This window comes from Nansenia antarctica, assembly GCF_963989245.1.
Source record: "Nansenia antarctica genome assembly, contig: SCAFFOLD_234, whole genome shotgun sequence".
NCBI lineage: Eukaryota > Metazoa > Chordata > Actinopteri > Argentiniformes > Microstomatidae > Nansenia > Nansenia antarctica.
Window position 1 is genome coordinate 6,841 of NW_027662413.1, and position 19,008 is coordinate 25,848.

At 42.0% G+C, this 19,008-nt stretch overlaps 1 protein-coding gene across 1 annotated transcript; it reads right to left on the minus strand.

Annotated features, from left to right (window-relative positions):
* Window positions 1-1,789: 1,789 nt before the first annotated feature.
* On the minus strand, window positions 1,790-8,682 carry LOC308175666 (uncharacterized protein; the record flags this gene model as incomplete). The annotated part of the gene is made up of 3 exons (XM_080551296.1): window positions 8,430-8,682; window positions 2,143-2,224; window positions 1,790-1,871 (listed from the first exon to the last, which is right to left on the minus strand). The coding sequence occupies exons 1-3, from the start codon at window positions 8,659-8,661 to the stop codon at window positions 1,790-1,792; spliced, it is 396 nt and encodes a 131-aa protein (XP_080407422.1). The 5' UTR covers window positions 8,662-8,682.
* Window positions 8,683-19,008: the final 10,326 nt, after the last annotated feature.

Here is a 19,008-nt window from a genome sequence, read left to right on the forward strand (position 1 = left end):
TCGCGGGAGCAAGCAAACAGGATGGAACAGCCTCTGAAAGGTAATAAATGACTTTAATATCGTGTATAACGTTCATAATAGCGTGTATAACGTTCATAATATAGTGCTTAATGTCCACATTGTCGAGTGTAACGACTATTTATCGTGTATAAGGCCATGACAAAGATAGCTTGGTGAAAAACGGAAGTAGTTAGGATGAAGGGCGGCCTACAAACAATGCAACATTGAACAGCCTCTGAAAGGTAATAAATGACTTTAATATCGTGTATAACGTTCATAATATCGTGTATAAGGTCCATAATATCATGTTTAATGTCCACATTGTCGTGTTTAATGTCCACATTGTCGAGTATAATGGCTATTCTATCGCGTATGTGGCGCTAGCGGAAGTAGCAAAATAGCCTCGCGGGGGTAACTTAGCAACATAGAACAGTCTCTGGAAGGAATAAATGACTTTAATATCGTTTATAACGTCCATAACATTGTGTATAAGGTCCATAACATCATGTTTAATGTCCACATTGTCGTGTTTAATGTCCACATTGTCAAGTATAATGGCTATTCTATCGTGTATGAGGCGCTAGCGGAAGTTACTCCTTGGTTCATGTCAGTCAGAGATTACAGTATGTCAGTTCATGTCAGTCAGAGATGATGAATTATTGATATATAAGTCGCACCTGACTATAAGTCGCAGGACCAGCCAAAGTATGAAAAAAACCGCGACTTATAGTCCGGAAAATACGGTAGTCATCAGAGGGTTTGTCAAACCAAGAGATCCTAAACAGGTATCCTGCTTGACTAAAACTCTTCCCACACTAGGAGCACTGGTATGGTTTCTCTCCTGTGTGTATTCTCTGATGAATCTTCAGTTCTCCTCCTCGACTGAAACTCTTTCCACACTGGGAGCAGTGGTATGGTTTCTCTCCTGTGTGTATTCTCTGATGAATCTTCAGGTTTCCTTCTTGACTGAAACTCTTCCCACACTGGGAGCACTGGTACGGTTTCTCTCCTGTGTGTATTCTCTGGTGAATCTTCAGTTCTCCTCCTTGACTGAAACTCTTTCCACACTGGGAGCAGTGGTATGGTTTCTCTCCTGTATGTATTCTCTGGTGTATCTTTAGGTGTTCTGCTAGACTAAAACTCTTCGCACACTCGGGGCACTGGTAGGGTTTCTCTCCGGTGTGCATTCTCTGATGCTTCTTCAGGGTTCCTGCATCAATGAAACTCTTCCCACACTGGGAGCACTGGTATGGTTTCTCTCCTGTGTGTATTCTCTGGTGCTTCTTCAGGTTTCCTGCTTCACTAAAACTCTTCCCACACTGGGAGCAGTGGTATGGTTTCTCTCCTGTGTGTATTCTCTGATGAATCTTCAGTTCTCCTCCTCGACTGAAACTCTTTCCACACTGGGAGCACTGGTATGGTTTCTCTCCTGTATGTATTCTCTGGTGTATCTTTAGGTGTTCTGCTCGACTAAAACTCTTCGCACACTCGGGGCACTGGTAGGGTTTCTCTCCGGTGTGCATTCTCTGATGCTTCTTCAGGGTTCCTGCATCAATGAAACTCTTCCCACACTGGGAGCACTGGTATGGTTTCTCTCCTGTGTGTATTCTCTGGTGCTTCTTCAGGTTTCCTGCTTTACTAAAACTATTTCCACACAGTGGGCAACGGTAGGTCTTCTCTCCTGTGTGTATTCTCTGATGAATCTTCAGGTCTCCTCCTTGACTGAAACTCTTCCCACACTCGGAGCAGTGGTATGGTTTCTCTCCTGTGTGTATTCTCTGGTGCCTCTTCAGTTCTCCTCCTTGACTGAAACTCTTCCCACACTCAGGGCACTGGTAGGGTTTCTCTCCGGTGTGTATTCTCTGATGCTTCTTCAGGGTTCCTGCATCAATGAAACTCTTCCCACACTGGGAGCACTGGTATGGTTTCTCTCCTGTATGTATTCTCTGGTGTATCTTTAGGTGTTCTGCTCGACTAAAACTCTTCCCACACTGGGAGCACTGGTATGGTTTCTCTCCTGTGTGTATTCTCTGATGCTTCTTCAGGTCTCCTGCTTTACTAAAACTATTTCCACACAGTGGGCAACGGTAGGTCTTCTCTCCTGTGTAAGTCTGTGGGTGTGTTTTATGGTGATTCTTCCGCCTTGAGCTCCTGTGTTGTTTATGGTTTCCTGATGTGGTGGAGCTGGGCTCGCTGTCTGGACCTGGGTTGGAGCTCTGCTGGTCTGTAAGAATAGGAACATATACAGGGTTACATAGGCAAGTTTAACTTTGATATATACGTTTAGGCAAGGCAAGTTTATTTGTATAGCACATTTGTTACAACATGGGCAATTCAAAGTGCTTTACCTACAGCATTAAAAAAAATACAGCAAGAGGAGGATAGTAAGAAGAAAAAAAAATAGAGAGAGAAATTAAATAGATAAACATTTAACAAGATAATAAACAATGAATAAAAAGATATAGATAAAAGTGTTCTCTATCTAAGTATGTCTCTCAGAGAGATAAACCTCTGCAAGTATCGTGCCCTGATACAGGATTAAGGTCGCAGATTATCACGGGTAGTGGCTGTATGTATGATGCAGAAGTTGATTATCATTATTAAAAAACAATAGTCATGAATATGCAAATATTCTGGGTGCGTGGAACACTATTTCCATACACCCATTCACCCATGTGTCGCATTCGATTGGAACAACCCACCGTTTGCATCCCACCCCTGCTAGAATCCCCTGGCCCTGGTAACCACCCTGGTAAACACAGGGATGTGTGTATTTTTATGTTAGCCCCCCGGGAAGTGAAGCATGCCCGTCCTGCCTGCCTATACTATCTACATACCTATACTATCTCCATGCCTATAGGGCTGCAACTAACGATTATTTTGATTAATCGGATACAAAAAAAAGCGGGAAAAAAAGATTTATTTTGCAAATTTTATTTTATGTTTTCTAAATCAGCCAGGCCTATACATATACATGTGCAAAAAGCTTGGTAGGCTACCACTAGCTAGCCTTTAGCTTATCACCTCTGCTCTACCACTGACGTTAGCCAGCTAGCTAAATACACTTGTCATGCAATATTGAATTCATGAATGCGAGCAAACACTCACTGGCTATCGCATTACATTACAGTCATTTAGCTGACGCTTCGCCAGAACTCACACTAACGCATTTGCATGGAGAGCAGGAGACCATGGAAGGGCTGAGCCCAGCAGGACTTATAAAATAAAACAATAGGAAGTTAGCTGTAACCCTCCTCTATAGAAACATAGTTACTGCTGTGGTTCTCAGCACAGCTACGCAGACTACAGCTGGACGAGCAGCGTAGTGACAGTCAGCTAGCGGCAGCAGCGAGCTAACCCTGCTAGCTAACTCACTAGCATGTCCTGACAGCAGACAGCAGACAGCTTCACTCTCAAGGCTTTTGAGTAGCATGATTTAAATGTAGCCGCCACGCCGGTGTGCGAATTTGCGAAACCTAGGATGGTATGGGGAATACCGCTACCTGATTGGTTGGCGAAAAACATGTTTATTGACTGGGCAACACAGTGTAAATACAGAGTTCAAGTTTAAAGTTTAAAGTTAAACTTCACCAAACAATCTGGCAACCCTATGGTTTCTGGTCGGAAGTATTGAACGCATTTCACATTTACGATTGCCGGCCACGTCCATTTTCCGAGCAGGTTGTCGGGAGAGTTGATTGCACAATTGAAGAGAATTGACTCTTAACACACCTCACACCACAGGATTCTGTTATAGGAAAATGTTAAGATCCATCTGATAACCGGGCGTTTTCTGTCGTTTTCAGACATCCGAAAATCGAAAAGTTTTTTTTTTTTTTCACCGAACAGTAACAAAAATTATCGTTAGACTAATCAATAAATTAGTCGTTAGACTAATCGAAAAAATAATCGCTAGATTAATCGTTAGAAAAATTGTCGTTTGGGACAGCCCTACCAATCAGCACCTTTCATTAACGTACCCAAGGAAGTTTAAAGAACGCACTCCCAGTGTTGCCAACTTCCAGAGCCCCTTGGCGACTTAATTAGTCAAAAGCGACCAGCGACAAATCTAACTTCCTTTTCTGGTCATTTGGGGAATTACTGTAAACTAAAGCATCTAACATATCCCGTATTCCACTGTTCACGTTACAACCGAGCTCAGGAGAGACGAGTAGGGATACAGTCTATGGCGAGAGAGGGTTGCCGTCTCCTCTCTCCCTCAACACTCACTCCCGCGGCCAGTCTGATATCAGCCACGGGGAGCGTACTGTTGTTCCCCGGGTCCTCGCGGGGGGTTCAGGCAAAGTTCGGGAAATAACGGACGTTTGTCATGTGTTTATACAGCATGGATGTTATGTGCCTAATGCCTTTGATGCGCACACTTGCTACTTGCCGCTTTCATAATTTTATTTAGCCTATATAGCACAAGTCATGCATTGCATGTAACCTCAAGTGCTGAACAGTATTAAGTAAACCACAATGTATTTGCTAAAGCTTAGGGGCGACCGTACCTTTTGCAGCCATAGACTGTCACTGCCTGTTAATAACAAGGTAGGCAAATGACAGTATCCCGTCTAAAGTTTTTCACCAGCCACGGTGAGAAGGCTAGCATACGTTACCTAGTGACTGACTGACAAGGCTGACTTGACAGTAACGTTACCCGTGCAGGCTGAACAATAGCGCGAGACAAGTTCTGTGAGGATATTCGCACGCGGATATTCGCATGTGAGGAAACACAATTATATTACAGTAACAGTCGCTAACTTGACTGCAAAAGTAATGTAGCCTAGGCTGAAAAATAGCGGCAGACATTTGTTAAACACAGTTTATTCATAACATACGATTATTTAAATAATTAAAAAGGGATGCACGATATTATCGGCACCGATATTTATCGGCCCGATAATGGGAAATTAATGTTTATCGTTTTGTATCGTTTTTATAAAATTGTAGCCGATATAGAGCCGATAATATGAAGCCGGAAATATTTCTGCTTCCGGTTTCCGCGCTCATGATGCTGCGCCTGCGTACAGACGAGAGCGAAACATGTCTTCCCCGGTGTGTCTGACATTCTTCACAGTTTCTGAGGCAGATAGTGCGTTTGCAATTTGCAACACATGTTCGACAAAAGTTCGGAGAGGAGGGCAAAGGTCTACGAGTTACAACACAACGAATCTCATAAGTCACCTTAAGATTCACCATTGCAAGCACGCTGTATGGAAGGAATATCAAGCAGAAGGTAGCCTAGCCGCGGTGCCTATTGAACACACATTTGAATTGTATTCAGTTTGTATATTAGGGAACACCAATGGAAAATGTGTCTATTATTTAGGTGAGAATGTGAATGTATGCTATACAAGACAAGTTGTTTACAAGGAAAACATGCACTTTTTGTTTTTCCATGTCAGTGCAATTTATTTTGAATTCTTATGCAAAACGTTTGATGGGCTTTATCACAACCTACCTCATCCTCATGCACTAAAAGTAGCATAGCCCTTTTCAGTTGCTTTATTAAGCATACTAGTGTAGCCTACTATGTGCCTTGTGTCATTCTGTTTATCTGCACACTAAGCAGCCATTTGGCACTAGTTTCTGTAAAAGTTCTATAAAACGTTTGGTTCTTTAAAAGTCTTTATTTTTGTATTGACTGATGCACTTTATTTATTTATTTTTTGATATTTTATTTATGCATTTTCAATTTACAGGGATGCACTTTATTTTTGACACTTTTTTGATCTAATTACTCTTAGGTGAGCCTTTTTTGTTTTCATAAAAGGAGGCCAGATCTTGGCTAAAAAAAGCATTGTGCACTGTCTATAACAGATTCTGTTTGTTAGAGGAAATAATAAATTAACATTTGAAGAGTCAGAAGTGTTCTCTTTGTTGTGTTAACAATAGTGATGTAAGTTAGATTTAGTGAGATCACTATGGAATATTAAATCATCAATCTTTGCTCACTACATAGCCTTTCTTACCTTCAGGTGTGCACAGGTTATCAACTGTGAAATGATATCTGTTCTCATATCGGTTAACATATCGGTTATCGGCCACGAGAAGCGGGTAAACATCGGTATCGGTTGGAAAAAAATGCATATCGTGCATCCCTAATAATAATAATAATAACTTTAATTTATATAGCGCCTTTCAAAAAACCCAAGGACGTTTTACAATTCAAGGGAATGATCAGACAGACAAAACAGAAAACAAACAAAGCAAAACTGAAACATTGACTAGGGGCCAAAGGCCTTGGAGAACAGATGTGTTTTGAGGGCTAATTTGAAGGAGTCCAGGGTGGGGGCATTGCGGATCACTGTGGGGAGGGAGTTCCAGAGAGTAGGTGCGGCCACGCTGAAGGCTCTGTCCCCAAAGGTCCGTAGGTTGGTGCGGGGGGTGGACAGCAGGCCCATGTCTGCGGACCACAGGTTCCGGGAAGGGGTATGTTGGGGGAGGAGGTCAGTTAGGTACTGGGGGGCGCAGGCGTGGAGGGATTTGTAGGTGAGGAGGAGGATTTTGTAAGTGATGCGGGACTTGACCGGGAGCCAGTGGAGGTGAATGATGGTGAAACATGTTGATGTTTTAACATGTGTAACAGCTGCTGGTGTTTTGGGGAACAAGTAGTCAAAGTTGTTTACATATTCTGAAAGGACAGATTGTAATTGTTTAAATTATGTGTCAAACATTGAAATCGGAAAGAAGTTGGAAAAGATATGCGTATTTGAATGTTGGTAAAACTCAATCAACTAACAGAAAATCCCAGTTTTTCTTTGTCACTTCACTTGCTCTTCACTTACGACAGTGCAAATTACTCTTCTCAAAAAGATAGTTAGCAGCTCTGCAGTAGAGCCGTAACAAACACGCTTCCAGTAGGGACAAGGCTATAAAAAGTCTGGCTGAGGTTCTCCCACGCACACGTGCAGCTGAGGTAAGGTCGATGGTGACTTTTAGGCGTTAGAGTTTGACATCATCATGACGCACACATTTTTGCAATGCGCAACTGTCAGCGCATGATCAAAACATGCCGGCATCGATGAGAGGAATCGATAACCGCGGATGCATATGATTCTGATGCATCGAAACATTTGGAACCGGTTCTCGATTCCCATCCCTATACAATTTTCCCAAGCAGGTGACTTAAGTGAAGCTGGAGGAACTTCAAGCTCTAGTTTAAACTATCTAAGCTAAACTACTGATAATCTCTCTTTGGCGTGTGTGCGCAAAAAAGTAAGCTGCATTCATTCAGTACACACGGATACCGAACTGAACGACTTAGTCCAATTTCAGTAGCAGCTTTGTGAGTGTGAGCTGAAACCACTATGTTCAGTGTGCACTTAGCTAGCCAAAGCTTTTGTTTGTTAGCTACGTTAGCTTTGTTTGTAGCTACGGTACGTTTACAGGGTTTTTCCTGGCTCAAAATGAGGCGGAGGTGGTACCACAGGTGTTTGACATCGGGGGGACCCATGAAGCGGGGCTGTCTGGGGGTCCTCACACGAGCGTCAAACACTTCATTTCTTGCATTCTGGTGAATTGATATGCATCAATTTATGGTGGAAATGTCATTATTTATGTAAAGGAAAACACAATATTCAGGCACCAGATGACCATTCAAAATATAATGCAATATAAGGCTCTCAGGCATTCTGTACTTCCAAAGTCGAGAGCTAGAGGAAATAATATTAATCATTTAATTTGACAGCATACATGCTACTGAAAACAGCTGGTTGACTGTCTGCTGTGAAAAATCTTGTCCGTAACGTCCGTAACACTTTGCGGAGCTCCTGTAAACAGCTGGTGGGGAACAGCGCTGGACCGGAAGCTAACCAGCCGTATTAGTAGAAGTGAAGTGATTGTGCATGTAGTCTGATTATCATTATTCATGATCGCAGAGAATTCAGTTGCATTTTCAATTATTAGTTCTATTCTGTCATGAGCATCAGAGAATGACTGACAGGCCGGTAGAATATGAGAATGGGATCATTTGAATAATATATTCTAATATATTAGCCTATAAGCGTGTGTGTTTCATGCAATACCATTATTGCATGAAATGGTCAACATTTGAATGTTGTCAGCTACGAAGCGGATGTGTTTACTAGAACATGGAAATGCAAACGCTAATCACATTATTGCATTACAATTGTCCAATTGACTCAAGTAATGCAGGAAAAAGTGGAAAATGCTATTGTGGGATTGCATAGTAATTTTCAGTTCAGAATGAACTTTTTTCAGAATGAACCAGCTACATGAAAATGAAAATCATATGATTGCATTTTATTTTTAATATTGACCGAAAGAATGCGTGTAAAAGTGGAACATGCAATTGCAATCTCAAATTGCATTAACATTTGAATTTAGTCCACTATATGCTTCCATACACTGGTAGCACTGATTTTACAACAGTGCAATTACACTCACCAATAACAAAGACTTACCATCCATCTCACTGTCTTTCATCTCCACTCTTCCTCTGTCCTCTTGATTCACCATCACGACCTCCTCTCTCATTTGGTCTCCTCCATCCTCTTCTTTTACCATGACACCATACTCCTCTACATCTTCTTCCTCCAGCTTCACTGCCACCATCTCTGGACCCCACTGTGGGCTTTTCAGGGATGGAGAACCACAGCCAGATCCGGGGGACTCTGTGCATTCTGGTTCATACATGGTTACATGAGCTGAAGAGGACCTGCGGCTAGAAACACTGGAGGCACAAACAATGCAGGGTCGATTAGAAATGACAGACAAACAGTTCACTGAACTCCCATCTAGACTGACAGGACACGTCCTGCAAATGCAATAATCTATGGATTACTGATTGCATTTGTTGTAATTAAAGGGTCTGGAAAGTAGACATTAAATGGTTCCCATTGTATTTTGTGTCCAGGAAAAATGTTAACACAAAATAAACTATGGAAATAAGCTTCTTGTTAGGCTCAACTTCCTGGTCAGACAGTTCCGAGGGCTGTATGGTTGTGGACTTTGCACGCTTGACTGGCAGCTCCCTTTCAAGCTAGCTTGCTGCGATATCATACATGACATTCATCTATTACATGTGCTTATAGTTCTGCTCTTTAATTACCAACTGTTTAGCTACTGTTGAAATGTGTAAAAACTGAGCTAATTCAATTACAAATCAACTTATTAGTCATGCAACTGGCAGTATGATTCACCATATCAATTCAATGACCACCATTTGCATACTTGACACCTGGCACCCTATGGTGAATTATTGAACACAATACTTGGACAGGATTCACAGCATGTGTGTGACTTACTGATCAGTTGGAGCACAATGGTGTTGCTCTCGTCTTCTAATTTGCTGCTGTATTGTCACAATAGCGGATATTGTGTTTACTTTCTTCCCACACTGGACGTAGCACTGGCGCATGTCGTCATGACCACAACCATGTTTTGTTTGTCCAGAGATTTGCCCTGCCGCTGTCCTTCTCTGCTGTTCCTGTAATCCAATCACTGAGCTGCTCTTGTGACCACCTGACTCACATCCAGGATGTGATTGGTCCGCTCTAGCGCGGCCTGTGGTTGGCCTTTGTTGAGAGGAATTCCTACCATAGCACTCTTCGATCTTGACCTCTTGACCCCTAGTCTTGACCTCTGAACTGGCGTTACTGTCACTATCCATGTGATTCGGTGCTTCAGAGAGTCGATGCCTCTCTTTAAGAGCATGTGCATCTTGCCCTGAGGCATTTGTGCTGAGCATCTCATCTTTGGCCTTTTGGTTTTTGATGTAGTCCCGTAAAAACCTATCCCACGGTGTGTCGTACTCTTCTTTAATGTTGGGAGAGTGATGGTTCCTACTGTGGGTGGGAGGTGGTGGTAGTGGTGGTGGCTGGAGCCTAATAAGATTGTCCTTCCGGTGGTTCTGTCCTTCTGTCTCTGCATCAGGGGACCCAAGGTGTGTCCTCTGGCTCTCTGACACTGAATAAGCAGAAGCATCCATCTCTCTGCCCAGATGGAGAGTTCACAGTGCAGGGAATCCTACGAATAAAGATGATCAAAATATTAAAACAAGAGTGAAGAAATGTATCAAAAGGTCTACAGTGTTTCCTCCAGGAATTTTTACATTCGTGGCGGAGAGCCCTAACCGCGTGCACGCGCACTCAAAATCCCAAAAAGGATGGCAATTTTTTTTTATATATATACAGAATATAAACTTGTGATACCGGTTTCCATCCATCAGCTCTGAAGGTTTACGTTACTCACGGCAGTGTTTTTCAACCAGAGATCATCAGATGTGCCGTGGGAAATTATCAAATTCCACTTACCGTATTGACCCGAATATAAGACGGGGTTTTTTCCCCAGAAAAAAGTCTGAAAAAGTTGCATCGTCTTATATTCGCGCCCTAGACTTTTACACGTCAATATTAATTCACAACAACGTATGGCGCCAAAAGACTGTTCCCCACGCGAGCCACCGTGTTTCTCCCTGTCACACACACCCCAGTGACGGTGCCTGGAGAGATGGAGACACACTCACACACACACCCGCGGAGAGACACCGCAGAGACACACTCGGACCAGCTCGAAAAAAGTGGCTCAAGTGGTTGGTCAAACAACAGAGGAGGAGTTACGATGCCAATTTTAAGACCTTGGTGGTCAATGAAGCAGAGGCATCAAACAACTGTCCAGCAGCCAAGAAATATGATATTACAGAGTGTAATGTTAGAAGTTGACGAGCCCAAAAAGATCGGCTTAAGAATGGTAACAGTCAGAGAAAAGCGTATCGCCGTCCGCAAAGCGGCCTCTTCCAAGTGATTGACAGGAGGGTGTGTGAATACGTGACTGAAAAACCTAACGATTGTATGCCCATACCCCAAGATTATAAAAAATAACCTACATTGTTTCATTCATTCATTAAGACGATTGCCAGACGCATTGTCGAAAATGTTGTTTTGGAGAAGATACGTGGCAGTGGGCAGTTTGCTTTGCAACTTGGCTCAACTCTTGGCCAATGCACGCTTTGTGGATGGAGACACAATCACAGAAAATGTCTTTTTTGCAAGACATTGCATAAAAACAACAACAGGGGAGGACTTCAGTGGGACAGCTGCGTAAGTGTCTGCACTGATGGAGCAAGCAGCTATGTTGCCGAGACTTCCCAGCGGAGATATCTGATGTGTTGAATGCTGTTGTTCGTATGGTAAACTTTGTAAAAACAAGACCTCTGAAAAGCCGCTTATATGCAGCATTATGTGAAGAGACGGGAGCCCAGCATAAGACGTTATTGCTCCATACGGCGGTCCGATGATTGTCCTGCGGAAAAGTGCCGGCCCACGTGTTTGAGTTACGGGAGGAGCTGAAAACCGTTTTAACTGATGAGAAGTGTGATGACGCAAAGCTGCTTGCAAGTGACAAATTGTGGCAAGGCTCGCATACATGGCCAACATACAGGGCCAGGCTTCGCACTGAGTGAGTATAACGACAAGTAATATATGTTATATAATGTTACGTATATGATAGGCTACTATGTATCATTTTGTAACATTTGGGATGGCGGTGTGCCGTGGGATTTTTTCAAGGTAAGAAATGTGCCGTGGCACAAAAAAGGTTGAAAAACACTGACTCACGGATCCAATGTCCTTCCAAACGAGCAGTCTTGGCTCCGTCTCAAACACAACAGGAAAAGTATGTCCAACTTGGCGAAAGTTTCCCAGTGTTTCCAACTTGCGCGAGTTCTTCAATTTGCGACAGTTTTTCAGCAGGGATGGTTGAGTCTGCACGGTTCTCATGCCGGTTCACATTTAGACCAATCAGGAGTAGCCCTTGTGTCACGTCGTCAACTGAATGTTTAATGTCATTAATCTGATTTTGGATCAGCGGTTAGAGAGAGATGGGCGTGGATTTAGGTGCACTTATAGTCAACATCCATTATAGCGCTGATCTAGGATCAGATATATTTTAATCAGCAAAAATGTTCAGAGGTGGATTTTTTTTGTTGTTTTTGTTTTTGTTTTGTGGACTGAATCAATTCGTGGCGGAGGAAATTCATTCGTGGCAGCCCGCCACCAATAAATGCATATAGAGGAAACACTGGTCTATCAGCCATCAAAAGGTTTGTGGACATTTTTAAAAAATACTTTTAAAACATTTAGGCCGAGGCCTCTCTTTATCAGATGCTCTAAATGTTACATGTCTCATCCACACTCATTTTATTTTATTTTTTAATTCATATTTATTTATTAGCCTATTAGTATTAGCCTATTGTTTGATCTGTATGGGCAGTAGCCTATATCGGTCGATATTGCTCATAGATTATAGGTGATCAATATCAGTCGCAAAAAACGGTATGGGGCATCCCTAGTCTGTCTGTTGTTTGGTTAAATCTGACCGTGACGCGTATCACAGCCTGAACACCAGAGGATAATCGTGATAGCAGTGAATTGTAATAAATCCGCTACAAAATATTAGTATGAAAAAACGGAAAAGTTTGTGCCATTTATCTATCTTACATGGAATAGTACTGCTCTGCTGTTGTCCACTAGTTGTTACGAAAACCACCATTGTGAATTTCTAGGAACAACTAACTAGATTTGACTCATTGTATTTGATTGTAATTAATAATTATCTATTATACAACAGTTAGTTCCGACCAAGTCATTTGATTGGACAAGAGACATTCCATGAGTGCCGATAAACAGTATAACAGCACTGGGACTTTTAACTATATGTATCACTCCGCCGCACAGGTGTTCTATTAAATGACCGTTAATTAGACTACATTAACGGTCGTTATCTATCAGATTATCTACAGTATGTGTGTTGGTTTCAAACAAAGATGGATATATTTCCAAATAATATAACATTTGAGTTAAATAATGTATCACTAACGCAGCTCCACCTATTAGCTCTGTACTGACCATTGTATCTAGCAGCTCTCTGCTTCATTCATCAATCACTCCAACTCCTACCGTCAGGTCGGCGCCTCCGTTGTTGTTGAACATACTGTAATGTTTGCCCTCTGGCACAGTTATAAACGTAATAAATGACTTGTGTTGTCTTCAGTCTCAGCACTGTGTGCGTTTACTGATCCACCATCTTAGTTTCACATCCCGTCCCTTGGTCTCGCAGGAATAGCTGACGTCTATCCTATGGCAAGCGGTGAGGTACAATATTATGGTTTATAGTATTGTGGTGGACCAGAGTTTCTATTGGGGGATGAACAATGAACCCTGATTACAAGAGGATGAACCTGACGAGATGCACCTGGCCACGCCGACTCTGGCTGGGGACTCTGAGCATAAATAGACAGAGCCGGGAGTTGAGCGTGGTTGAGGGGAGTGGCCGGAGGTCCGTTGACAGACGTTATCAACACAAGACGTAGCTTTTCAAAACGTTTACCTGTGCACTATCTTTGGGGGGCGGGAGCCGATCGCGTCCCATTAGGGGTCGCCGTTGCCGAAGATAGGTAGCGAGGTGGAGGAACGAGTCACCAATAGATTAGTCCCAGCAGCTTGCTGGGTGAAGTTAGGGACGGGCAATTAATTGTGCAGGCCGCTCTCTTACATTGGCTGCTGGAGTCTCCTGCTGCAGACGGAGCGCTCCAGACAGGCACCACGCAATCAAACGGGTTCCCCCGATACTAATCCCAACCCACGGCGGTGCCTCCGTTCCGACCCCCCGGGGGCTTCGGCGAGTTAAGTATTTTAAATCTACTAAATAATTCATTGAATGTATGTTTCCGTATTTAGATCATAGACATTGTAGCTAGCAGCTCTCTAGTATCTCGCGTGTGCTCGTCCAGATCAGGCGACACTGATACACAACTGATAACAAGTTCCGCCAACATTATATACATTATATACACTGGCGGACCTGGGTTGCGATTCCATTTAATTTACAGGGAACTATGTGTGAAAGGGGCTAACAGCTTGCAAAATAGGCTGACAACGGTAACGTTAGTAGTTATCTGTACTGTATAGTGTACTGCACTTAGTAATGTTAGTACCAAATGTTAGTACCAAAGTTAGCCATCTATCGTTAGCTAGCAATTTGTATTTTGTTAACGTTACATTCCTATCTCAGTATTTGCGACTTCAGTCCTTGTCTTCTCTCAGCATACAAAAACCTCGGCTGACGTTCTGTCACCAATTTCTTCACCAAGGAGTTTCACGCGCACATTACAGTTTCAGCCCTTCACGCCTGCGCATTTGATGGGCCATCAACGGCCCATCAAAATCTTATCGTTCGAACGTTCAACGTGCGTTCCAGACTAATGGACCACTCTGCCCCCCCCCCCCAAAAAACAAAACTTAGCGGATCTATATGATTCAGGGAAGTCACCTATTTTGGATTCAAAACGGCTAATTTCGACGAAAGGTGAGCGATTATCATGCCTGCTGAATTGTCAACCAGACGGTTAACACTAGAGGCGCGACGTTTTTTTACCTACTTTTAGCACGACGAGGTGTTGAATAACCAATGGGGGAGTGTGTACTGACCCACAAAAATCGCTGGATGGCGATGTCACACAAGAAGAGAAAATGACAAGACACTACCTCTAAAAATGCAGTTCCAGAGAAGTGAGGACAGACAGAGCAGAGAGTCAGCTGATAAGGAACTATGGAACAAATGATGGCATATATATATATACAGTATATATATATATAATAACGTATGCATGTATGTAACGTAAGTGGAGAGGAGATTGATCTAGGAGATTGATCGAGACTGCGGGAGTTTTCATTACTAACGAATGAAAGTTGATTATCATTATTAAAAAATAACTGTAATATATATTGCAATGTTGTCCCTTTCACACATAGTTCCAAGTAATTTCCTTGGAATCCCAAGCTGTGTTGACCAGGTATCTGTAATGTTCACATTTATATATAACAGTAATAAATATAGCAAAAAATGACAGCGCTGTAAATAGTGTTATTCTTGCACAATTGCACCCACAACGTGCTATTGCCGTCCGGAGTTGATCAGCTCCAGATTGAACCAAGGTTCTTCGCTACAGAAACATTTTCACACAATGACAAACATGTGATGCGTTTTATATTATATTCTTTGAACAACAGGCGCCAGAAACTGCCATAATATACCATACATATATCTGCCATATATCGTACCTCCGTTTTATATTGAGAAATATGATGATAAATACATATAGGGCGGAGGTATGATATGTGGTGTGTGGCTAGATATTTTCATGTACAGATGGCAGCCTGTGTTTTATATTATATTCTTTGAACAACAGGCGCCAGAAACTGCCATAATATACCATACATATATATCTGCCATATATCGTACCTCCGTTTTATATTGAGAAATATGATGCTAAATACATATAGGGCGGAGGTATGATATGTGGTGTGTGGCTAGATATTTTCATGTAGCACTGTGACTGTGCCTATCCGTGGATTATTATTTATAAATAGTGGTCTCCTGAGAGGAGCGAGTCTTGATTTTTTTTTATGCAACGAGGAGAAAATGGTTACAGAAACACACCGTTGGGACGTGGTGGAGCGGGGGAAACCCGATGTCTTTGTTCATTGATCGGAAACGATCGAGAGCCATCATCAACCCTCCCCCCATCAACCATTAGGCCTCCCCCCATCAAGTGATTGTAAGTCACTTTTTAGAAACGAGTTGTCCCATACAGTGATTTTGTTAGAAGCCTACTTGTTAGAAACAGAGCCTAGTATGTTTATAACCAAGTGCTTTAGTTGGCGAGCGGACATACCACATATCATCCCCGTACCTCCATCCCACATGTAATTAATACACTCTAAAAGTGGCTACTACAATGTTGCCAAAATCAACTAGGCCTATCTAATGTTCGAAAACGAATCTACAAATATTAATCTGCGTAGATCTATGGTACAACCGTCTTACCTGTTGTGTATTATTATCATTGCTGACACAGGTCTAATCATAACTGAACATCTGATAATAAGGTGAAGGGCAGTATTATTCATCTTTACTTTATTGGGTGAATAAACTCAATATGAATGATTGTACAGTTGTCTATAGGCAAGAAGGGGCTTTAGTTGGCGAGCGGACATGCCACATATCATCCCCGTACCTCCATCCCACATGTATTCATCATCATATTTTTCAATATATCTTGTATTGTCTATAACATTTATTTCGCCATATTACGTGACTTATGCACCTTAGGTTTTTGTGAACGGGACGATCAGAAAGAGATTACAGGGTTGCCACGCTTGCCTTGAAATAATTTTCCATACCACCTCTTGATTTTCCAGGTACCATGTTTTGTGATGATATTTAGACCGTTAAAACGTTCCGCCCGCGCCCGTCGACCCGATTTCTGGGTGGTAGAATTGTTCGAAGTTTGACTTGCGGTCAATGCAAATGTATGGTCTTTGCTACTTTTATACGTTATAATAAGAAAACAGTATTGCTTTTTAGCTATTAGGAGCCCAAATCCGATGGCCAGTCAGGCAAACAATTATATAGTGTTGTTGCCGATCAATGATCTACGTCGTTATATATTTAAAAAATCATGAAATAGAGGTTGATGTGTCACTTGCTGTAGTTAAGATACTTTATTTTTCTGAAGGTCTGTCCAATGTGACACTTGCCCTCCTCCACCGGCCCTAGTTTTGGATCTCGCTTGCTGTTTATTATTTCGATAATAAATCGTAGCTAGCTAGCTATAACATCTTCATATAATATATATATATATATATATATACACACATACATATACTATATATACCATACAGGCTAAATACTGATCACTTGGTAAATGCATCATCTATTAAAGTAGCAAAGATCACACATTCGCATTGACCACCAGTCAAACTTCTACCACTTCCTGAGTAAATCCAACGTTCCTACGCTGAGACCGTTTAACCTTGCGCCCCCCACTGGCGGATATCAGGAAGTATTAGCGCTATAGCGCTATTGGACGTTACCAATAGCAACACATTCCAAGCGCTAGCTAGCTAGCAAGCACATCAATGTTTGTTTGCAACAATGAACCATGTGCTTGCCAACCAACATTGATAAAGCCACATGTAAAACAGCCACAGACAGTTCCAAGCCAACTACTTACATTTGAGAATAAACTTAAATTATTAAATGTTATCAAATTTTCCAGGACAACACAAGATTTCCATGTACATTTTTAATTTTGCTCAGTTTCCATGCTTTTTCCAGGTATGGAACAGGGCTCAATAATTTCCATGTTTTCCCTGTTTTCCAGGTAGCGTGGCAACCCTGGATTAGTTTACCACGAAACAAGGAATGCAAAATCAAAAAAACAACGCGTTACATTGGCCGTCCTATTGAGATGATAACAGTTTACAGATTGAACTCATTATCACTATTAGGCTACCGAGTCTCGATCTCAAATGGCATTCAATTGTCAGGATTCATCTTTGATAAACAATGGCCTACTAATTACATCCCATTGAGTATGTTTGCATATGAACACACTTATTCCTATGTAGCCTATTGCATTATTTTCATACATAATATGAACAATGCGCAGCTTTCCGAGAGCCCACGGCGCATGAGAGTAATGAGAGTAAAGTTAACGTTTTATATTATATTCTTTGAACAACAGAACGGGACAGGCGCGAGAAACTGCCGTGGTTGAAACTGCCGTGGTTGAGAGAGTTGAGTACAACTGAGTACAACCTTTCTGGTGGGGGATGGTTTGAAGGGCTTGTTGGAGGAATTGGCATCCTTTGAGTGGTGATCGGAAACGATCAGAAAGAGATCATTGAGAATAAGATGACCCTCCCCCATGCATCAACCATCAATTGTCAGGATTCATCTGTGATAAACAATTGCCTACTAATTACATCCCATTGAATATGTTTGCAATCTGCCATCCCGTAGCCTATTTATCATCATATTTTTCAATATACCTCCATAGCAGTCTACAGTCTAATTTAGCTATTTCTATAATTACATTATGAGAACATCAGTGTTGTTCCGCCTTTGGCTGTATTGTCTGAACGAACATTTATTTCGACATATTACGTCACTTATCACCTTCGGTTTTTGTGAACGGGACCATCAGAAAGAGATTCGTTTACCACAAAACAAGGAATGCAAAATAATGAGGCCATAACTGTATTCAAATAGAAGTCATTATCACTATTAGGCTACCGAGTATCAATCTCAATGGCATTCAATTGTCAGGATTCATCTGTGATAAACAATGGCTTACTAATTACATCCCATTGAATATGTTTGCATATGAACACACTTATTCCTATAAATTAGCCTGCATTACAGTTGGAGACCAGAACTACTCGTAATTTTGCTGTGATGAGTCGCCCAGAGAGCAGACGCGAGTGGTCCCCTGAAGAGATTTTAGCCTACATGCACGATGTACCAGCGGACCAGTCGGACGGCGGAGGATCAGGAGATGATGAGAGAAAATCATGGTAAGACTTGGTTACAACACTGTAAACAAAAAATCTGTAAATTATAGTATGAAAAACTAATATAGATTACATTGTCAGTTGTGTGTGTGTGTGGACATGTCCCGTGCTAATATCAAATCGCATCATATAGGCTATTGTTTTTCTGTGCATGATTACATGAAAACAACAACTAATAGTTTATTGTGTGTGGACATGTCCCGTGCTAATATCAAATCGCATCATATAGGCTATTGTTTTTCTGTGCATGATTACATGAAAACAACAACTAATAGTTTATTGTGTGTGGACATGTCCCGTGCTAATATCAAATCGCATCATATAGGCTATTGTTTTTCTGTGCATGATTACATGAAAACAACAACTAATAGTTTATTGTGTCTCACAGGCAGCAGGCGATGTCATTGAATCCGACGCAGATGCTTCAGAATGCGACTCTGACATTGAGGACGCAAGTGAAGCCACGAAAGAGCAGGGTCGAGACGGCACAGTGTGGACTGAGCAACCAGGCGCAACACAGCGCAACCCAGGCGCTCGGAGAGGCAGAGAACGACAGGCCAATATCATAAAGACAGCTCCAGGCCCGACTCGTTATGCCAAATCGAACATTACAAGTCCGTTGAGC